Raw genomic sequence first — 21055 nt, forward strand, 5'->3', positions numbered from 1 at the left:
CCCCTACTGCGTGCAGAGCTCAGTTCGCAGTGATTGGAAAGTACAGTTCAGCAGTAGAGAATCCCCACCCGCCCCGGGCTTACAGTCCAGAAGGATTGATTTTGCCTGACCTCCGTCAACCGACTTAAACGCTTCTGGCAGCCGGAATGGAGGTGTGGGGGCTTAGAAATGGGAGCGACTGGAGTGCTCCGTCACGCTGACGCTGAGACCCCTGGGGTGAACCCAGAGCCGGAACTAGCGCCGTCCGGACCACGTCGCCGGGTGGTACTTAAAGCCTGGCCGGGCCTAAAACGCTATTTTTAAACCCCATGCCCTCTGGCGTCTTGTAGCCGCCCAAGGGACGCACAAGGGACAAAGTAGCCATCCCAATCCTGGCTCTATTCCCGTCCGTGGGATTGTGGCGCTGCGCTTTCCCGCGGCGCCGTGCGGTTCGGTGCCGGCACCCCCAGTGGTTCCCGAAAATCACGTTGCCTCGCTCAGAGTAAGTGCTCGGTGAGTTCGATCGCATGAATGCCGCGGACCCTCGGATCAGACTCCCTAGCTTTATTTGAGGAGCGGAGCCCCCCCCCCCCCCCCCCAGCCCGGGGCCCCACACCCCCCTCACTTTCCACCCCGCTCCGTCGTGACCGGAGAGGACCTGGGTGGCCTCCATCCCTGAACGGTAAAGAAGACCCCGCGGGGACACCTGGGTCCACCGAGCTCCCTTATCCCTTGAAAACGTCGACTGCCGGCCGTCCCGGTTAGCGCGAGCGGCAGGAGAGGGGGATAGAGGAGTGATGCCGAGGGGTGGGGCGAGGACAGGATGGGAGGCGGTGGGCAGACTTGCCCTCACGGGGTCGGGAGAAAGGGGAAAATCTCCCCCGGGGGCCTCGGGGCCGCCTTGGGGCCTTCCAGATCTTTACTGAGCCGCGTCTGGAGCCCCAGGGGTTGACGGAGGTCGTCGGGGCCTCGAGATGTCTCTTTGGAGGCCACGGCTCCAACGTCTCCGCCACTTCCGACGACGGAGATGGGGTTGATCAGCTTCATGGCTAGGTAGTTCTGGAGAGGGTAAGGGAGAGGGTCGGGCTTATCGCAGGAATGATAAGGAATGGCATTGAGTGCCCGGGACGTACTGAGTCTGGGGGGCGGATGCGAGATAGAGCCGAGAGCGGCTCCGTCCCGCCCCATCCGAGAGAGGGAGAGGTGTCCTCTAGCCCCTTTCTCATACGAGGGGGCGTCTCTGAAACCCAGCGAGGTTAAGCGGCCCGCCCGAGGCCACGCGCTGTAAGCCAGTGGCGGATCGGGGGGGGGGGGTCCTCGAATCCAGTTCTCCCGCCTCCCCCGCCCAGGCCGACGCTGGTTAGGTCACGCTTCCCCACGCTCTCGTCCTCCTCCAGGGCTACCGGGAAGAAGCGGAAGGCCCGTCCGGGCGTCTCTGCCCCCACCCCTCTGTCCGTCACTCACCGGGGTAGCGTAGACAAAGGTGACCAGCAGGAAGGATAACAATATGACGAACAGTAAGATCAGGATGCGCCAGCGGTGACGCCGCCATAGGATGTAGCGGAGGCTGCGGAGGGGGGCTGCCCACCACAGGAACGAGACTTCTGGCCGTCTGTCCCGCCCCCAGACAGGTGAGGGGTTGGAATTCCACCCTTCTCGGAGGGAGGCCTCCCCGACTGTGATGGGCCCGGCCCCACCCCCGGCCACGGGACGTACACGGGGGGCAAGAGCACGGGATTCTGGTTGGGCTCCCGCTGGCCTCGACCGGCCGGCTTCTCCGCTGCCTCCTCCTCGGTCAGGATCTCCAAAGTGAGCTCCAGTTTGCCCTGGAAGTGGCAGAGAAGGGGTGGTGAGGAAGAGGGGGCACGTTGGGCAACAGGCGGACCCAAAGCAGCGGAGGGCTCCCTGCCCATGGCGGGGGGGGGGGGGGGGGGGGGTCGGTGAAGCACCGGCCGGGCCCTGGGGTGATGGGTCAGTGGTGTTGAGCACTCTACTGAGCACTTGGGAGAGTTCGGTACAGTGGGCAGACACGATCTCTGCTCTCGGGGATCTTAGAATCCATCATCCGTTCGATCGGTGGTGTTTCCCGAGCGCTTACCGTGGGCAGAGCAATGTACTCAACAACACTTGGGAGAGGCCAGGACAGAGTCGGCAGACCTGTTCCCCGCCCACAACGAGCTTACGGTCAAGAGGGGTTACACGACGGTTCGAGGGAGGGCAGGGGCAGCTGGGACTCGGACCTGGGTGCTAACCGGTGGACGGATCGTACTAACTCTGTCCTATTTTACTCCCAAACGCTTAGTAAATAGCATCGACTGATTTCCTGCCCCAAGAGAGAATTCCACCACTTGCGACTCTCTCTGTCAGGAGCCGAAGCTCCTCCCTGTCCTTGTCTAGAGAAGCGGCGTGGCTCGGTGGAAAGAGCCGGAGGTCATGGGTTCGAACCCCTGCTCTGCCGCTTGCCGTGTGACTTCGGGCGAGTCACTTAAAATTCTCTGTGCCTCAGTTACCTCATCTGGAAAATAAGGATGAAGACCGTGAGCCCCACGTGGGACAACCCGATCACGTCGTATCCCCCCCCCCCCCCAGCGCTTCGAACAGCGCTCGGCACATAGCGAGCGCTTAACCAACGCCACCGTTTTCATTATCGTCCCTTCTCCCCACCTCGCAGCCCTCCCCGCATTCAGGCCCGGCGCCTACCGACAGACGCCACTTGCCCTCTTCCTCGACCAGGCAAGGCCACCAGCCTCTCATCTGCTTCTGCCTGAAGAGGGAGACGAATCTGGGCGGCTGGCGGCCGGGCTTGGCCCCCGGGGCTTCCGGCACGCTGGCCGAGCAGCCCTGGGGACTCCGAGAAGGGACGGGCAGGTGGGACAGGTCCAGCTCCAGGACTCCTGAGGGCAGAGGAGGACCGGGGTCGGGGGGCGAGGACCGCGCCTCTTCCCCGGGCCCCTCGCCTCATCGCCGGCCCCTCGGCTTACCTATGAAGTCATCGGCGGAGAACTTGTCGTTGTCCCAGACCTGGAGGATGAGGCGTGGGGGCACTTTCTTCAGGGTGGGGTCCAGCCTCCAGAAGAACTGCTGCGGAGAGGCAGAGGAGCGCCCCTGCTGAGAGGCCAGCCCCGCCCGGACTGGGCCGGCAGCCTCTGGGGACGACGGGGTGCTGCGGATGTGGTCCGGGGAGGCGTGGGCTCCGGCCGGGGGTCCGCTGGGGACGGGGCGGACGGCCCAGACCCGCTCCGCACCTCCTGGGCCTGGACGCACATCCGCTCCGTGGGCAGGTAGTCCAGGGTGAAGATGAACCTCCAGTTGAAGCTGCCCTCTCCGGCCAGGGAGCGATAGTGGATGTCCGTCTTCTGGGGGTTTTTCTCCTGGCCCTGCATCCACCTGACGACGCCGACGGCCGCGGTATTTCGTTAAGCGCCGCTACGTGCCGGGCGCCGGGGTGGACGCGAGCGAACGGGGCCGGCCACGGCACCCGCCCCCCGGGGAGCTCACGGTCTCCGTCCGTATTTTACAGACGAGGTAACCGAGGCACGGAGCGGTGAGGTAACTCGCCCGAGCCCACGCAGCGAAGTGACCCCTCCCCGGCGGCCGCTCACCCTTTGACGTAGATGTCGCTCATCTTCTCCCCCATGATGCTGACGTCCCGCAGGTCCATGTCACACGTGTTCCAGATGATGCAGCGGAGCTCGTACCTGTAGCTGCTGCGGCCTGAGGCCCGGCTCGCGCCCGCCCACCCAGGCTCTTGGTGGTGGCCGGAGGGAGACCCGGGAGCCACTCTTCCCCCCCGTGGGGGAGGGTGGGCCTTTCGGGGCGGCGGAGCCTCTGGTCCTCTCCCCCCCACCCCCCCGTTTCCTCGGTTTCCCCGGCCCCGCGGCTGAAGGGTTGGGTGAGAGGAGGAGAGCCCTGGGGAGGCGGGGAGCACCGTTGAGCATCCCAATTCGCCAGTCGCAAGAATGACGATAGGAACTGGTTAAACGCTTACTATGTGTCAAGCACCGTTCTAAGCGCTGGGGCACAGAAAGGTTAACCAGTTCCTGTCCCGTACGGTCTAAGCAGCAGGGAGAACAGCCACCGAATCCCCTCTTTACAGATGAGGGAACTGAGACCCAGAGAACAGCAGGCACACGGCGGAGCGGGAATTTGAACCCAGATCCTCCGAGTCCCGGGCCCGGGTTCTTCCCACGAGGCTACGCCGCCTCGCGGAAGCTGAGGATGTCCGTCCTCGGCCCCGCGCTCCAGGGGAGCCTCACCTTCTGGGCTTCCGGGGGGTGATGTTGACGGGGGGGCCCGGGGGTCCGAACTGTTCCGGGAAGATGTCCACCCACATTTGCAGCTTTCCCTGGAGGCGGGTGTGGGTGAGGAGGTCAGCGTGCACCCCGCCTCCCCGGCGAGGCCTCTCCCCTTCTTTCCCCGCGGCGGGAGAGCATCTGGAGGAAGGTCCCCGAATCTGACCCGGGGCGTCCTCGCGAGGACGTGCTTGGGCGCCGTGGAACGGGGACCGGGTCTGGAGGGGCCCTCTGGAATCCGCCCCACGCACCCCCCTTCCCCATTTCCCGCCGCGGGCGGGCACGTGGGAACCCGAGTGGGGTCCCCCACCCTCGGGACTCCACCTGGTCGATGCCCGGCTGGCCGCTGCTGTACAAGGTGCGGGTCTCCAGGTGCTCGGGCACCAGGCCCTGGGCGCGGAGGAGGTGCAGTGCCAGGCGCTCTTTCGGGGGCCCCAGGTGCCTAGTAACGGGGGGCTTGGGCTCTGGAGGGGAGCAGAGAAAGCAACACCGGGATGAGGCGGTCACCGTCTGTCCCCCGACTCGGCAGTTGCTGAGGAGTAAGCTCGTTCTGGGCGGGGAACACGTCGACCGACTCTTACATGCTCTCCCAGGCGCCTAGTACAGCGCTCTGCGCACAATAAGCGCTCAGTAAATTCGATCGACTAAGTGCGAACTCCCGAGCATGGACCACAAAAGCAGGGCCTACCCACCCACTGTGAGGGTCCCAAAGCCTGCTGCCTCCCTGATAATTATAACGATCTTAATAATGGTGTTTGTTAAGCGCTTACGAAGTGCCCCAAACCGTTCTAAGCACTGGGGTACGTACGAGGTATTCAGGTTGGACACAGTCCCCGTGCCACACGGGGCTCACAGTTTTAGTCCCCGTTGTACAGATAACTGAGGCAGAGAGAAGTTAGGTGACTTGCCCGAGGTCACACAGCAAACAAGTAGCGGAGCCAGGATCAGAAGCCGCGTCCTCTGCCTCCCGAGCCGGCGGTCTTGGCCATCGGGCCGCGCTGCGCCGCCCTCCCTTGGTTCCTCCCTCCATCCCACGGGCCAGCCGTCCGCCCGTTCCCCGGCTTCTGCGCTGCCTCTGATTCCTGGGGCCCCGTGGCTTCTCCCCCCCCCCCCCCCCCCCCCGAGGGCCGGCGCTGGGCCTCACCGAAGTTTTTCAGCAGGAATTCCCTCCCGCTGAACCTGATCCTGTCCTCCTGCACGCTCAGCTCGGGCAGGGGCAGCCCCTTCCTCCGAGCAAAGAGCTCCAGGAGCCGGCTGGGGAGCAGCTGGTCCCGCCACTGGCAGGGCCCGGAGCTGGGGAGAGGAAGAAGGGGAGGATGAGGAAGGTGTGGGACGGGGGCAGCCCGGGCTCAAGCCCCAGAGCCCCTCGGAGTCCCCCTCACAGGCAGTAGGACGAGGGGAGCCCGCAGCGGGCGCCGAAGCCGGAGAGCAGCCGGTTCTCCAGGTCAATGACCGTGGCTCCGATCTCGGGGTCCGGGGGCATCAGGTCATAGTCGAAGAGCAAGACTTCCAGGTCTTTTTCCAGAGGGATGGTGCAGCTCAGCTCGAACATCCTGGAGTGGGGAGGGAGAAGATGGGGGCCGCCTGGGCCGCCGAGGGCCTCTCGGTCCAAGCCCGACGAGACGGGAATCCGGGGTCTTGACACAGACCGGGAGATTTCCGAACCCCATCGCGTGCCCGCCTCTACGCCCCAGCGTTCCCTTGGCTACTTCAGAAACCTTGTCCCAGCCTCAGAGGCAGGGGCCGGAGGGCAGACGGAGGACGGACGGCCCGGTTAACCCTCAGGGTCTGGGATGACGGGACCACCCCCCGCCCCGCCACGTCGGGTGGGACCCTGAGGTTGCCGGGATCTCTGGCCAGGGCGAGGTGAGGGCACCTGTGCGGTCTGAAGTTTCCTCCCCCGGGTTCGTCTATCTCGCCGCTGACTCGCGTCCTTCCCCTGGTCGACGACTCCCTCCCATTCCATATCCGAAAGACCGTCAGGGTCCCCACCTTCGAAGCCTATTAAAAGCCCCTCTCCTCCAAGGGGCCTTCCCCGCCTGAACCCTCATTTCCTCCTCTCCCACTCCCTTCTGTTTCTGCCCCTTGAACTTGGATCTGAACGCTTCATTTCCTCCACCTTCGGCATCTATGTATGTATTTGTAATCGACTTATTATATTAATGTCTATCTCCCCTTCTAAACCGTCAGCTCCTTGTGGGTAAGCGAACACGCCTACCCACGCTGCCGTCTTCCCCCGGACGCTTAATACACTGCTCTGCCCCAAGTAAGTGCTCAATAGAGACCACTGATCGATCGATTGGCTGTGCCCGGGGTGGGGGGGGAGGGGGGCGGGGGGGAAGGGCCCAAAAGTGGCTAGGGCGGGGCGGGGCGGGGTGGGGTCAGGAGAGCAGGGTCCTCACGAGCCGAAGGTGGGATCCAGGGTGTTGGGCTTATAATGGTCCCGGCTGCCCACGGTCTGCTGGCCCAGCTTCAGAATCACATAGGGGTCGCACTGTGGGGGTGCAGGCAGGGAGGAAGGGGTGGGCTGGAAGCCGCGGGGCCGGGGAGCCGGGGGAGGAGGAGAGGGTCCCTCGGGAAGACGCGGCGAAGGCCAGCGGGAGGGAGAGGGGCCCGGGCCGCGCCGCCGCGATTACCAGGCTGTTGCGGTCTTTGGGCTGCAGGTTGAAGGCCCGCACCACGTACACCCGGACCAGGCACTTCTGAAGGCCGCTCCTGGGCAGCTCCTGGAACTGGCGCGGGGGCCTGGGAGCGGCGGGGTCCTCGGGCAGCGGGTAGATGCGGAAGAGTCCCTGGAAGTGAGGGAGGCCGGGGGTCCGGGGCCGGGCCAGAGGAGGTGACACCGCTGCCCCGGGGGTGACGGTGGGCGTGGGGGTGGAGCCCCGGGGGTGTCGCGCCTTGTAGACTGAGCCCGGCAGGGGAGGGGGCCAGCCGGGCCGGGGTTCTGCGGGGATGGAGAGCCTGGGGCCCAGAGCTAGGGTTTGGGGTCAGGGGCGGCGGGACTCGACCTCCCTCGAACCGTCAGGGGAGGGAGGAAGGAGGCGGGCTCCGGGCCGGGGTCTGAGTGAAAGAGCCAGGAGGATGTGGAGGGCAGGACCTTGAACTCGCCCACCACGGGGGCGTCCTCGTGCGGCTCCCCGCGGTACAAGCTGAAACTCTGGCAGAAGTCCTGCAGGCCCTGGAAGTCAGGCACGGCCTCCAGCTCGCAGTCGTACACCTGCGGGGCGGGGAGACCCTCAACTCCGGGGCGGGGGGTGTCCCCTCGCCTCCCTTCCGTTGGGAGCCGCGGACCCCCCTCTCCCCCTCCGCGGCGATCCCCGGAACCCAAACCGCTTAGCGCTGGGTGTCGGGGCTCAGCCGAGCCCGAAGGGAGGGTGAGGGAGGTTGCCCGGGTCTACCGCCGAGGCGGCAGGGCAACACGGGCCTAGAGCGGGCTTCTGGGGAAACATCTCGAAGGGCCAGGCCCTTTTGCCGGCCTCCCTCCCCTCCCCCCGTCTCCACCTTAAGAGAGTCCGAGTCCTTTTTCACGTGATCTCTGTCCTTGCGGTGTTCGCCCGTGGCCCAGTACAACTTGCTCCACCAGTCCTCTTCGTCATCCGTCTCCTCCTGGGGACGGGATCATCCGGATATTTTCTCGGGTCGGAGGCGCAGTCGGCCGGGACCGTCCGACCGAAGAGGTAGTGGGTCCCCCCAGCCCGGGGACTCCCCTTCGGGGATTTGGATAACTCTAGGCCTCGCTCGGCTCTCCTGGGGCAGCGAGGCCCCGGGCCGGGGTCAGGGGTGGGCGAAGGGGAGGAAACGCGCTGCCCCATCCCGAGGGGGGGGGGTGTCCCGGAGCGACCCGGTGGCTGAGGGATGAGGGCAACCGCGGACCCCCCCCCCCCCCCCCGGCACCTCAGCGCAGGTGAGCGGCTGCCGGTTCTTCCCGCTCAGGTAGCTCAGGAACTGAGGGGAAGAAGGAGGTGAGGGTGGCACAGAGTCGGGGCGTGGGGGTCACCTCCCACACTACCGCCCTGTCATCTCCCACAGACGTCAGGAGGTGGGTGGGCGGAAAGGGCCGGGGGGAACGCGTGAGGGAGTCGGTGTGTGTGTCTCCATCCATCCAGAAGGGGCAAAATAAGACCCAAACTCATCTCCGAACCGCCTCTGCCCTTGCCGCCCGAAGTCTTCCTTCTCTTCCCCTTCACCTCCCTTCTCCTCTACCCCTTCCGTCTTCCCCTTCTCTTCTCCCTCCCCCCCTCTCTCGAGACGGGCGGTGGGCTTTGTCCCCTCGAGGACCCAGCCGGTGGTCGGGAGCCAAGAGGTCATTTCCACATTTCCCTCTCGGAGTTCCCCGCCAGCTAACTGCCGGGTGGGGGGCCACGGGGCCACGCCGAGGCCGCGGAAGGGGCTTTCTCACCTTCCTGGGCCGGACTCCTTGGGGAACTGTGGGGAGGAAAGGAATCGGTGAGGGAAGGGCGGCCGGCCCGGCAGCAGCGGGAGCCGGGATTAGGAAGGGGGAGGGCCCGCCGCAGGGGGGCTGTGGAGCGCGGGTGGAGCCGAGGGGGTTCGGAGCGGGCCGGGGTCTCCTCCTGTGGCGGAGGGAGGAGATCAGAAAGCGGAAGCGAGAAACCGGAGCCACGGGGAGGGGTCTCACCGGGGAGCCGTGGGGGGACGTAGCCCTCGGCCCAGGGGTTGCAGAAATAGGCGCCGAGGGAGCGGACGGTGGTCTGACCCACTACGGGCTGGTAGCCGAATTCCTGGTTGTCCACCACCTTCAGTACCAGCGGCGGGGCGTAGGCCTCGTCTTCCGGCAGCAACTGCCAGAACGGGAGGCCGGGGCTCGCTCCGGGGCCCTCGCCCTCGCCCCTCCTCGGCCCCTCGCCCCCGAAACCCTTACCAGGGTCAGGAAGAGGGCCGCCTGGGGGAAGTTCGGGTTGGAGCTGAGGTCACGAAGCGGGGGGGTCTGCAGGGACTGGCCCCCGCACTCCACCAGCAGGTGAGGCGACCGCACCTGCCGCAGCTTGTAGCTCTTCAGGTTCCGCAGGCCCCAGGCCAGGATCTGTGCCCGAGGGGAGACCCGGAGAGCTTGGCTCCCCGCGTGGAAGGGTAGTAGTAACTGAGCGGAAGCACTGTTCTAAGCGCTGGCGGGGGGGGGGGATACGAGGTGATCAGATGACCCCGTTTTACAGATGAGGCCACTGAGGCCCGAAAGTCACGCAGCCGGCGAGCGGCGGAGCCGGGATTAGAGCCCGTGACCTCTGACTCCCAAGCCCGGGCTCTTGCCGCCGAGCCCGCCGGAAGCGGGATGAAACCCAGCTTCCCAAGGACCCCGGGACGGTTCCGTGCAACGCCATCATCCTCTCCCTCTTCGGCCAGGGACCTCCGGGGACCGGGCGCAGGGGGATCACGGAGCCCAGAATTCCTCCGGGAAGGCTCAAGGCGGCCAGGGGTCCGCAAGCCCACCGGGAAATGAAGGCGTGGGATCTCCCAGCCACCGGCCACAGCCTCTCCCGCAGGCCCCTCTACCCCCGGCCGGCAGGGACCGCCCCCACCTCCGCCCCTCACCTCGATGGCCGACTTCCTGAGGACGGGCTGGATGCTTCGGGGGAGAGTATAGTAGCCGTCCTTCCGGGGGACGCTGAACAGCGGGGGTCTCTGCTCCCCGCCCTGGCAAGGGCAGTGAGCGCCTTGGAGCTGGAACCAGCTCCTCTCACCCCCAATCTGCGCCCCCCCCGGCCCCCGAGCCCCCTCCAAGGAAGAAGTCCCCACTGGAGAGTCGTAAGGCCACCCCGGGGTCGGGTCCCTTGCATCAGGGTCCCAGGGAAGGGTCGGGGAAGGAGCCGCCGGCCCACGCCCACGTGCTAGGCCCCGGGACCCCCACCCATGGCCCTGGCCAGCGCGTCTCCCCGCCGGGGCGGTGCCAGTGCGGGGGGAGAGCAGGCCGCCGTGCGGCATTCCCGCGCCCGCTCCTCCACCTGACTCTCCAGGACGAGCTCCGAGGCCGCCAGGATCTCCGCGCCTCCCGTCTCCGGCCCCCTATTTATCAGGTGCCAGCCCAGTGCGGGGGGAGTCCTGGCCTCCAGGTCCAGCCAGACGGTCGGGGCCCAGACGCCGCGCCCCTTCAGACTGTCACCACCCTGCAGGGGAGGAGAGGGAGGGCTCCGGGAATGAACGAGGGGAGGGTGGCGGGGCGGGACCGGTCCACCCCGGGGATCGTGGGCTCGGATAGGAGGGAGGAGGAGCGGCGTAGTTCGGCGGATAGAGCCCGGGTCCGGGAGCCGGGTGGTGGTGGGTTCTAATCCCGGTTCCGCCGCCGTCCGCCGAGTGACCTCGGGCCCTCCACTCAACTTCCGGGGCCCTCGGTTCCCTCATCTGCAAGATAGGGATTCGATACCTGTCCTCCCTCCCACTCAGACTGTGAGTCCCGTGTGGGGCTTATTACCTCGCATCTGGCCAAGCGCTCAGCACAGTGCCCGACACACAGCGAGCGCTCTGAGAACCGCGGTTACTGTTAACTCGGGGCCAGAGGGAAAACGTCGTTATCCCGGGAGGAAGGGGAACGACGGGGGCTGGCCGAGGAGGGAGCCCTGCCCCAAACCTGAACTCCCGCTATCCCAGTGGCTCAGCTAAGACCTCACCAGCCCCCAATCCCAGTCCCCTAGCATTAATGGGAATTGCCCTGCGTGCGCCTGCGCGGACCCTAAAGGGTCCGAAGGGACCGAGAGGCCGAGCATCCTCGTTGGGTCCTCGCCCATCTCGGGGCTGACCACCAACCCTGGGGTTCCTGTCCCACAGCTCCAGCACCAGCGGGGGCGGGTCCCTCTGGGCGTCCTGGGGGTCTCCGTAGAGCAGAATGCGATCGAAGAAGAGGGTCTGATCCCACAGGGGGGCCAGCGAGGCCTGCAGAGCTCGGGTGCGTTGGCTGCGGTGCAGAAAGGTCACCCGGACGTAGGGCGCTACGGGGAGAAGGGGAGGGTCCCGTGGGAGGAATCGCAAAAACGGGGAGGGCAGAGGCGGGACCCTCCCCCTCCTCCCCCAGCTGGCTTCATCCCACCCTTCTCGGGCCAGGGTAGGGACAAGGGCAAGGACGGCTTAGTGCGGGTCGGCCCCCCGGGGCTCCCCTCGGCCACGGCCGAGGCACCGTCCTCCGCCGGCCGTCACGGGGGCCGGGGGGAGGGCCTGCAGAAAGGGCCCTACCGGAAAAGCTCTGGCTCTGCGTGGGCTGCAGGTCTCTGGCCTGGTAGATGTAGCAGAAGAGCTGATAGTAGTGGGGCTCTGGGGACGGGGGACACACAAACACGCCCGCGCGCGTCGGTGCCCCGGCCCGCGGCGCCCGCTCCGGTGGGCCCCGCTGCGTCCCCCCACCCCCGGGGGCGTGGGTTAGCGCTCACCAGGGACGCCGCAGTAGATAAAGGGGGTACTGAGCTGCTGCTCCTGCCGCCTCTCCGCGGACTCCTCTCCCTGAGGCTCGTGCCCCTCAGCCTCTTCTACCTCTTTTTCGGGCTTCGCGGTGTCCGCGCCCCGGGGCCGGAGTGACTGCTCGTCCTGGGAGATCCCGGTGACGGAGCCTGGGACTCGGTCACGGAAAAGCGGGGCCCGGAGGACCGGGCCCCTGCCCGGTGACCTCTGAGGGGCTCGGTGAGGAGACGGTTGCGTGATGATGGGGGGCTCCCTGTTGGCCGGTCAGGGTGGACAGAATCCGGGGCTGGGGGGGGGGGGGGCGGGCCCTTCCCCCCGACTCTCCTACTTAGCGTTGGCAGGACTCTGGACTCCGCCAGCTCCCTGCCTCCATAGCAAGGACTCCCCGTCCAGTCCCTGGCTCCAAAACAAGACCCTCCCCAGCCCGATCCTTGCCTCCGTACCAAATGCCCCCTACCCGGTCACTGCCTCTGAACTGCAGGCCCCCCGCCCCGTCCTTGCCCCCGTACCAAGGACCCCTCCAAGAGGAAGACGGGAGCGATGCTGAAAGGCGGAACGGGCAGCAGTCTGCGGCGCCAGCAGCGACGTCGGAACCGGCTGTCGGGCTGGGGATGCCGGCTCAACTTGGAACCGAGGGACCCGTATTGCCAGTCCCCGTCGTCCTCCTCTTCCGCCTCCTTCTCCTCCTCCTCCTTTTCCTCCTTCTTCTCCGCCGCCGCCGCCGTCTCCTTGGGCCTCCCGGCGGAGGGCTGCGGGGCGGAGGGGCGGGGGTGGTTCCCCGCTAGCCCCGCGATGCCCCCGGCCAAGTCCCGCGGTGGGCCGCGGGGACGGGTGTCGGGGTGGGAGTCAGGGGGATGGGCGGATGAGGAGCGAACCGGAGGGAAAAGGAGGCCGGCCCGGCCGGCCCCCCGGCTCACCAGCTGCAGGAAAGAGGCCATTTCTGGCTCCGAGCTCTGCCCCACAGAATTTCGGCGCCTCCACCGCACCCAGCGCCGGCGCCTCCACGAGTGATAGGTCTTCTCCGCTGCGTGCCAGGCCTGGGGTGGCACCGATGAGGGGGTCCCCGTGCTGTACTCCCAGCCTGCGGGCACGGGACCGTCAGCCCGGCCAGGCGGGGGTGGGTCTGGGGGTGGGGCAGGAGGCCGGGATGGCCCGTCTTCCGGGGCCCAGGGCCGAGGAAAGGGTTTGAGAGCAGAGGCGGGGGCCGACGGAGGTGACGGACGGGCTGTCCTCTCGCTCCGCGGATCGAACCTGACGGATGCACTTAGCGTGTTCTCGATAAACACCAATTTCAGGAGGAGAGACGAGAGCGGACCCGGCTAAACGGTTGCCGGGAACTGGCACAGACTGGCCGTGGGGGTGGTCAGGCAGCGATATGGACTGACTGCGACTTCCCCGTCTCGCCCAGAAGGGACCTCTCCACCGAAGAGGGACTCTGGGATAGGCTCACGGTCATCATCGTCATCGTCAGTATTTACTGAGTGTTCACTGCATTCGAGAAAACTATACTAAGGACCTCCGGCGCTTAGAACGGGGCTTGGCACATAGTAAGCGCTTAACAAATGCCATCATCGTTATTATTATTACAGGTCCCGAGGACCGTCTAACGCATACAGAATACCACACCGGGCACCCAGCGTGCGCAGAGCTGTAGCGGCCCCGGCCTCGGCACTGCCCCGGGCCATCCCAGGGCCGGGACCCCCGGGGGACCACCCAGACCGGCCCGCCCAGAGGGACTTGCCGGCGTCGTCAACGGCCCGGTTCAGCTCCACCACCCAGTCGCCCTCGACGTGCCATCCCTGGGGACATCGCAGGTCCCGGCGAGACGGCACGGGCTCTCCACTCTGCCAAGCCCAGGGAGCAAGCGAAGGAAGCTTAGGGGCCACACGGCCACCGCCGTGGGACCCTCCACCCGCAGAACCCTCCTCTCCCGTGTTTCTAAACAGGGCCCCCTAGTTTGGCCGACCTCGGGTCTCCGGTCGTCCCGGCTTGGGCCCTGCACGGGTGGAATTCTGGGGGTCTGGCCATCTCGATCCGATCCGAGCCCGGCTCGCCAAGCCCAGAGGAGCCCCGGTGCAAGCTCCCGGTACAAGCCAGCCTGGCTGCCGGGACCTGGGGCTCACGTACGTACCTGGGGGTGATCACCACCGGCCCGCCCCCGCTACCTAAGGTGGGTGTCGCTGGGCTCCCGTGACGCCCGTCGATGGCTGGGGCGCACGGGTCCCGGAAGTCCCCGAGGAACACCCAGCGGGTGGGGATCCTGACCCGCCAACCCCGACCGGAGGTCAAGTTACCCAGCCGTCCTCACGGCCGCTCACTTGGTTGGTGTTTGGGATGGCGGCTGGAGCCCAGAGCCCTCCTGGCTCCCGGCTCTGGTTCTCATACACCTCCTCCATCACCTGGAGGCGGTCCGTGTCGGTGTCCAGGAGGAGCCTCGGAGGAGAGAGAGAGGCGGGGAGGAGAGCCCCCCCCCCCCCCAAATCACCCTCCCCTCCCCTCCGCGGCGTCGACCCCAGCCCGCCGTCCTGGTTCCCCGGCCCGAGCCCCTCCCGCTCACCTCCTGTGGGGCTCCACCACCCAGGCCTTATGCCAGCGCCAGCCTCGGGGCGGCTGGAAGGCGGTCTTGGGGAGGGCCAGGTGGCCAGAGACGTCGGAGAAGGCGGGGCACTGTCGTGGGTCTGGAAGCCCCCACTGCCCCTTGAGGAGGGCCTGGTTCTCGTACTGAGGGAGGAGGTGGTGGTCCGAGGGGGCCCCTGCCACCTCCTTCTCCCTCCCTCCTCCCTTCACCGCCCCCAATTTAGGAAGCACCGATAAGATGGGTCCACTGCGGGCAGAGCTCAGGGTCATCCTACACACCATCTCTGCCCTCAAGGAGCTTACCATCTATCGAGGAAGGGGGCCGGACGGACAGAGCCCTAAACCAAGACAAACACATGCCCCAAGGCACCTCGGAGCCCCAGTCCTGGGCAGCGGGGGGACCCCCGAGGCAGAGATATCACCCGAGGGGCACGAGCGGGAAGGGGAAGCGGTCTCGCTCGGGACTCAGCTGACACTAGTCAAAGGGATTCACCGCTGAGACCCGAGCAGAGCTCCGAAGCGTGGAGGGGGGCGATTTGCAAGGGAGAGACGGGTGTGGGGTACGGGGCCGCGGACAGATCGGAGCCGGTTGCGAGGGTAGGGGCCGGGGCCGGGGGAGGGTGGGACGTGAGGGCTTCCGCTTGGGCATAACCAGTTTGGGGGGGGGCCTCGGAGCTGGGCCAAAGGGACGGCAGGAGGATAGCGCGGGGCCCACCCAATCCCCGCCGATCCCTCTGAGCCCTCGCTCTGCCCACGGCCTCTGAGCCCCGGGCATCCTCACCGTCTCCGCGTAGACGACGATGTCCCCGGGGCAGCGCCGGGTGAAATCCTCGCTGTCCGCCACCCGGCCGAGCCACATGAGCACGCGGAGCTGGGCGGGAACCACGCCCTCCTGCCCTTGGCCCTCCGGGTACTGACCAGATAGAGTCGAGGCGCGGGGGCGGGGTGAGGGGCCGCCTTCCCCGTGGGCATTCCCCGCGGGCGGATGGGCTGAGTTGGGGAGATTGGTCTCCGGGCCACAGTTTGGGCCAAAATCACCTCGGGGGCAGCCGGGTTAGGGCTGACAGGCCCAGAATCCCATGGGCCCACCCCAAGGCCAAAGGTGGGTCGAGGCGGGCAGCACCGGCGGGGGGGTGGGGAGGGCGGGGTAGACCTACCTGAAGGAAGAGGGTTTGCGCTTTCCCACAGAAGCGGCCACAGGCGCGGGGCCCCGCCCGGGAGAACATGACGGTGTGGGCGGGCACCCGGGCGAAGGCCACGCGCCGGTCCCGGCACAGCAGCCAAACCACCACGTCCGGCACGCTCACCTGGGGCTGCTCACACCGCAGGCCAGGGGTCAGGTGAGGCTCTAGCCCCCGGCCCCACGCCCCCTCCGCTGGACCCTCCCTCCGGGTGACCGCAGAGGGGCCCCGCCAACCCTGGCTGGGGGCTCTCGGCTGGGACAGGGCAGCAACCTGCCGAATGCCGACCGGACAGAGGACCGGCCGGAGGAGGGGCCCCTTTTCCCTCCCGGTGGTGCTCATCAACTGGGTCCTCTCGCCCAGTCGCCGGGCAGGCCTGGGTTCCCTAGGTGACCCCTCACCCCGGGGTCGTCCACGCCCGCCGGAGGGCTGAACGGATCCGGGGAGCGAGGGAGAGGGAGGAGTCGGGCGGGGTCGGGACGAGGCTCAGAGGCGACCGGAGCCCACCTCGGGGAGGACGGAGCCGAGGCGGTGCAGCCAGCCTTCGGCTTCCGGCACCAGCGGCCCGCGCCCCACGGCCTTGGCTTCCTGGGCCAGCTCCTGGAGGAGCAGGCCGCGCAGCTGCCGTAAGTGCTGGTCCAGGACGGTGGCGCCGGCCCGCCCCTTCAGGCTGGGCAGAGGCTGCCTGGACGGGGACGGGAGAGGGCCGCTTCGGCTCCCTCCGCTCCCGCTTGCGGCGGGCCCGGGGCTCCGCCGTGCCTCCCCCGTCCCCGCCGGCCGCTCCTGTGACCCACCCTTCCGGCGTGGCCCAACCGTCCTAGGAATGTGCCCTTCCACCGCGGACTCCGGGAAGAGTCGGAAATTCGGTGCTCACCCCTCCACCTTGGGTGGGGCCCACTCCCTTCCTCAGCCTCGGAGAGGCCTCCACACACGCGCCCCCCTCTCAACCCACGGCTCAGTCCAGTCCCACCTGCAGTCTGCCCTCACGTCCGCCAGCAGCTTCTCCCGCAGGCTGGGCAGCTGTGGGTCCTTCGGGTTCCGGATGGCTTTGAGCGCTTCCAGGTTGGTCTTCTGCCCGGGGGGTAGACGTCGAGCGGAGGAGCGCGGGCGGGGCCGGCGGTGTGGACGAGGGGCAGCGGAGTGGAGGGGGCGGCAGTGAGGACGGGGGCAGCGGGAGGAGTGGCAGGTCGAGGAAACCGGCGGGGCTTCCTTCTCCCCCCAGCCGACTGACGGGCCTCGGGCCGCCTCCCCCGCCGCCCGCCCCTCACCAGCCGGGTGTGGATGGCGTGCAGGACGTTGAGGGCATCCATTCGGTAGCCGACGTCTTCCCAGAAAGAGGTGACCGCCACGACAGGCTTGGCGTCGGCCCAGGGCAAGTAATGGTAGGAGTTCCCTGGGACGGGGCCGTGTTGAGTCGGGGGTTCCCCGGAGCCCCTCCCCGCCCCCCGCCCACCTGAGGGCTTGCGGGAAGATGCCTCTCTGCCCCACGGCGGCCTGCGATCACCTCCAGGGCCGGAGAGGCTGGAGGGGAGGGGCTCCCACGCCCGAGCTGGGCCGGGCAGGGAAACAGCGGGGTCGGAAATGGGGCGCCCAGGACACGTGGAGAGGCCGGGTGGGAGTGGAGGTTGGACGGGCGGGGGAGAACGATTGGGGAGGACAGGCAGGGAAATGAGAGAAAGGCTTGAAAGCAAATGAAAGCGGGGGAAGAGACCCCAGCGATCGAGCCACCCCAGGATTAACCGAATCCCGTGAGGAAAATACTATACTATTGGTGGAAGAGACAGCTCTCTTTCTGTCACCGCCTCTCCGTCTCTGACTCTCCGTCTCTGACTCTGTCTCTCTCACTCTCGGCCCCCGACTTTCTCTCCGACTCCGTTCCCGATTCTGTCCGATTCTCTCGGACTCTGTCTCGGTCTCTCTCTCTCTCTGACCGACTCCGATCGTCTCCGGCTCTCGCTGCCTCTGTCTATCCGTCTCTGTGTCTCCGTATCTCTCGGGGTTGGCTTTTACCATCAAATACCACTTGGCCGGACTGAGTGGTGGAGGCCTGAGGGCTGTAGGTGGCGTCCGTCTTGTTCCCATAATGGCCGATGCTGACCTCGAACCGCACCGGCCCCTTGAAGGCTGGCATCATGGTGGAGGAGAGGAAGATGGCGCACAGTCCGTACTTGTGGCGGGCCAGTTGCCTCTGGCCCAGGGAGAGAAGAGAGGCGGGGATGGCTGAGGCCCCGGGGCAGCCGGGGGTGAGCGTCCCGCAGCTAGAGGGTGATCCTCGCGGCCTTCAACATCCACGTGGATGTTCCCGACGACCCCTCCCTTGACTTCTTCCTCTCGTTCCTCAGCTCCACTGACCTCCTGCTTTGCCCCATCTCATCCACTCCCCGACCTGGACGCTTGCTCTTTCTCGTCACTGCACACACTCGCCAACTCTGAAATCCCCGTCCATCCGACCGCGACCTCCTCACCTGCCTTCTCCCCCAAACATCCTTTCCCTACAGACCTGTCCTGTTCCTCCGCAGGACCCCTGACCTTTTGACTCCCTCCAATTTTCTAAAGTCATGCACAGATCCTCTCCCTGGACCCTGCCCTCTCCTCTGAACTCAACTCCCTCACTCCTCTATCCTTCCATTAATCTCATACCACTAACCTACCATCCCGTCTCTTCTTTGACTCCCCTATTTTCCCCGGAATATCTCGAGAAGAGATCTCCTGCTTCCTCTCAAAAACTATCCCTTCCACCTGCACGTCCACACCCGTTCCTTCTCACTTAATCGAAGCACTTGCTTCCTCCCTTCTCTCCTCCCTGACCACCATCTTCAACTGTTCGATTTCCAGCGACCTCTTCCCCGCTGCTCCCCAACGCGCTCGTGCCTCCCCTATCCTAAAAAAAAACCCTCCTTCGACCCCACTTCTCCCTCCAGTTTTCGCCCCATCCCCCTCCTACCTTTCCTCTCCGGACTCCTCGAGCAAGTTACGTACACCTGCTGCCTCCACTTCCTCCACTCCAGGTCTCTCCTAACCCCCTCGAATATGGCTTCCAACCCCTTCACTCCCTTGGAAACTGCCTTCACTAAAGTCACTGATAACCTCCTTCTTGCCAAATGCGATGGCTTCCACTTCATTCGAATCCCCCTCGACCTCTCAGCTGCCTTCCGACACCGTGGACGATCCTGATCTCCCGGAGACGTCCAGCGTTGGGCTTCACTGACTCTGTCCTCTTCTGGTTCTCCTGTCGCTCAGGCCACTCGTGCTCCGGCTCTTTCTCGGGCTCCCTCTCTCCCTCCATCCTCTAACTGTGGAAGTCCCTCGGTGTTCAGTTCTGGGTCCCCTTCTATTCTCCATCCACACCCGCTCCCTTGGAGAATTCATTCACTCCCTCACCTTAATCTACCACCTGTAACCGGATGATTCCCAATCTACCTCTCCAGTCCCGATCTCTTTCCTTCTCTGCAGGCTAGCATTTCCTCCTGATTTCAGGACATTACTACTCGGATGTCCCACCAACTCCTCAAGCTTAGGCACATCCAAGGTAGAACTCCTCGTCTTCCCACCCAAACCCTGTCAATCAGCCCTCCCTCGTACCTCACCTCGTTGATCTCCTACTGTAACCCAAGCCGCCCAGTCTGCTCCTCTATCACCGACCTATTCGCTGCTCCTCGATCTCGTCTATCTTGCCACGGACTCCTTTCCCGCATCCTCCCTTTGGCCTGGAACTCCCTCCCGCTCCATATACGATAGACGACCACCCTCTCCACCTTCAGAGACTTATTAAAAATCACACCTCCTCCAAGAGGCCTTCCCTGACGAAGCCCTCATTTCCCCTCCTCCCTCTTCCTTCTGCATCACCTACGCACCTGAATCTGTTCCCTTTAAACACTTGATATTTAATCCTCCCTCAGTCACACAGCACTTATGTACATATCCGTAATTTACTGTATGACTAACATCCCCACTAGATTGAGAGCTCCCTGTGGGCAGGGAAAGGGTCTCCCAACTCCATTGTACGGCACTCTCTCCTAATTGACCAGTGCTCTGCACACAGTAAGTGCTCAATAGATACGAGTGATTGATTGATTGCGCTGAACTTCAGCACTCTCTGGGCCAAATGGGACCGGGCCCCAGCCACGGGACTGAGAACTCCCGGGGATGGGGTGAAATATGGCAGAAGGTGAGTTAGGGGAGAAGGGATTCTGTTCCAGTGACTCCCTGCCTCACCTCCAGCGTGGAAGCAGCCTTGCTGGAGAGGGTAGCTGTTATCTTTTCCAACGAAGTCTCCATGCTGGTGGTCAGTTCCACTAGGATGCGGCCACAGTAGGACACCACTTCTCCCTGGGCGGCGAGAAGAGACTGAGATCGGCGAGGAGAGGGGGGTTAAAATAGTAAACTGAAAACTGGCCTGTGCCGGGTGCGGCTCAGGGGTGTTTCCGCTCGTGTCCGTCTCCAGGGGGTCCGCCTTGAGGACCCTGGAGAGGGTCTCTGCAGGGTACGGCCAGGGTCCTCAAGGCAGAACCGGAAGCCAGCGTCCTTTCGAACAGCCTGACCCTTCTCTGGCTCAACCCGTGGGGCTCAGCAAGTCTTTCTTTCTGGAAGATTCTTGCTGATTTAAGCAGATCAGTTGCTCCCGTGATGGACTACGAGAGGGCGTTTACTGCTCATCGACCTCATCATCATCATATTGATTCCTGTTTATTCAATCCATTCATGTTTTTACTCAATTTTCCCTCTGGAAAGATCTCTTGAGAGAACACAGTAGAGTTACTAGACACTCCGAGTACCTGTCGGTCAATCGGTCAGTCACTCGTATTTATTAAGCGCTTACTGTGTGCAGAGCACCGTACTCAGCTTCTGAGAGAGTACGACAGGGCAATATAACAGACACATTTCCTGTCCACCACAAGCTTACAGTCTAGAGGGGGAAATAGACATTAATGTAAATAAATAAATTACCCACTGGGTAGCGAGGACGCATCCTGGCTGCACAGCATCGAACTGGAGATCTTCTGCAGGCAGAGCACTGAACTAAACACCCGCCGCGTGCAGAGCGCTGTACCGAGCGACTTATTGTGCGCAGAGCACTACCGAGCACCCTACCACACGCAGAGCACTGTACTGGGCAGCCTTCCACGTGCAGAGCACAGTGATGAGCGACGGACGCTGTTCCTGCTCTCAGAGGAGGTAGCCTCGATCGAACGGGGTGTGATAGCAGAGGCGTCCATTTCTAGTCGAAAGGTTTAGCTACCGCAACGTTGAGGGCCTGCCTGGTCCCTGCCTTTCTCCGGGCTTTATAACTGGTTTATTCTACCCAGGGAAATACCCCAGAGTGACAGGCTGCTGTTCTGTTTCGGAAGCGCTCGTTCTCTTCGCTTTCTGCCAGGAAACACTTAGACCCTTGATGCCCTTTCTAGAATAATCATAAGAATGGTATTTGTTAAGTGTCTACTCTGTGCCAGGCACTGTACTGAGCACTGGGGTGGATACAAGCCAACTGGGTTGGACACAGTCCCTGTCCCTCGTGGGGCTCACAGTCTCAACCCCCATTTCTCCAGCTGAGGTAAACGAGGCACAGAGAAGCGAAGTGACTTGCCCAAGGCCACCCAGCGGACAGTTGGCTGAGCTGGAATTAGA

At 65.0% G+C, this 21055-nt stretch overlaps 1 protein-coding gene and 1 long non-coding RNA gene across 6 annotated transcripts in view; one reads left to right on the forward strand and one right to left on the reverse strand.

The window, feature by feature from the left end:
- Nucleotides 1-588: 588 nt before the first annotated feature.
- Nucleotides 589-21055, reverse strand: part of FER1L5 (fer-1 like family member 5) — a 36659-nt gene continuing 16192 nt past the window's right edge. Inside the window, exons 18-53 of one of the 5 annotated variants that reach the window (XM_039913201.1) lie at nucleotides 19646-19777; nucleotides 17441-17618; nucleotides 16699-16823; nucleotides 16401-16501; nucleotides 15938-16115; nucleotides 15407-15562; nucleotides 15031-15162; nucleotides 14230-14393; nucleotides 13991-14105; nucleotides 13414-13516; nucleotides 12590-12753; nucleotides 12182-12421; nucleotides 11645-11798; nucleotides 11451-11528; nucleotides 11028-11209; nucleotides 10229-10390; nucleotides 9819-9920; nucleotides 9151-9312; nucleotides 8908-9070; nucleotides 8671-8696; nucleotides 8166-8216; nucleotides 7773-7877; nucleotides 7369-7488; nucleotides 6908-7063; nucleotides 6674-6765; nucleotides 5654-5824; nucleotides 5416-5564; nucleotides 4596-4735; nucleotides 4236-4324; nucleotides 3582-3683; nucleotides 3225-3366; nucleotides 2961-3057; nucleotides 2680-2873; nucleotides 1696-1805; nucleotides 1444-1591; nucleotides 589-1038 (exon numbers count right to left, since the gene is read on the reverse strand). In XM_039913201.1, the coding sequence (XP_039769135.1) occupies nucleotides 829-1038; nucleotides 1444-1591; nucleotides 1696-1805; nucleotides 2680-2873; nucleotides 2961-3057; nucleotides 3225-3366; nucleotides 3582-3683; nucleotides 4236-4324; nucleotides 4596-4735; nucleotides 5416-5564; nucleotides 5654-5824; nucleotides 6674-6765; nucleotides 6908-7063; nucleotides 7369-7488; nucleotides 7773-7877; nucleotides 8166-8216; nucleotides 8671-8696; nucleotides 8908-9070; nucleotides 9151-9312; nucleotides 9819-9920; nucleotides 10229-10390; nucleotides 11028-11209; nucleotides 11451-11528; nucleotides 11645-11798; nucleotides 12182-12421; nucleotides 12590-12753; nucleotides 13414-13516; nucleotides 13991-14105; nucleotides 14230-14393; nucleotides 15031-15162; nucleotides 15407-15562; nucleotides 15938-16115; nucleotides 16401-16501; nucleotides 16699-16823; nucleotides 17441-17618; nucleotides 19646-19777 (4893 nt within the window). In that variant the 3' untranslated portion in view covers nucleotides 589-828. Of the gene's footprint in view, nucleotides 1039-1443; nucleotides 1592-1695; nucleotides 1806-2679; nucleotides 2874-2960; nucleotides 3061-3224; nucleotides 3367-3581; nucleotides 3684-4235; nucleotides 4325-4595; nucleotides 4736-5415; nucleotides 5565-5653; nucleotides 5825-6673; nucleotides 6766-6907; nucleotides 7064-7368; nucleotides 7489-7772; nucleotides 7878-8165; nucleotides 8217-8670; nucleotides 8697-8907; nucleotides 9071-9150; nucleotides 9313-9818; nucleotides 9921-10228; nucleotides 10391-11027; nucleotides 11210-11450; nucleotides 11529-11644; nucleotides 11799-12181; nucleotides 12422-12589; nucleotides 12754-13413; nucleotides 13517-13990; nucleotides 14106-14229; nucleotides 14394-15030; nucleotides 15163-15406; nucleotides 15563-15937; nucleotides 16116-16400; nucleotides 16502-16698; nucleotides 16824-17440; nucleotides 17619-19645; nucleotides 19778-21055 lie in introns of all 5 variants that reach the window. The other 4 variants (XM_039913203.1, XM_039913202.1, XM_029073021.2 and 1 more) reach the window with 4 other exon arrangements.
- LOC114814590 lies at nucleotides 15069-21016 on the forward strand. The gene is made up of 4 exons (XR_003762360.2): nucleotides 15069-15159; nucleotides 15438-16492; nucleotides 16653-16812; nucleotides 20977-21016. It is a non-coding gene; the product is annotated as an uncharacterized LOC114814590 (long non-coding RNA).

The sequence above is a fragment of the Ornithorhynchus anatinus genome, chromosome 10 (genome assembly GCF_004115215.2).
Source record: "Ornithorhynchus anatinus isolate Pmale09 chromosome 10, mOrnAna1.pri.v4, whole genome shotgun sequence".
NCBI classification, from domain to species: domain Eukaryota; kingdom Metazoa; phylum Chordata; class Mammalia; order Monotremata; family Ornithorhynchidae; genus Ornithorhynchus; species Ornithorhynchus anatinus.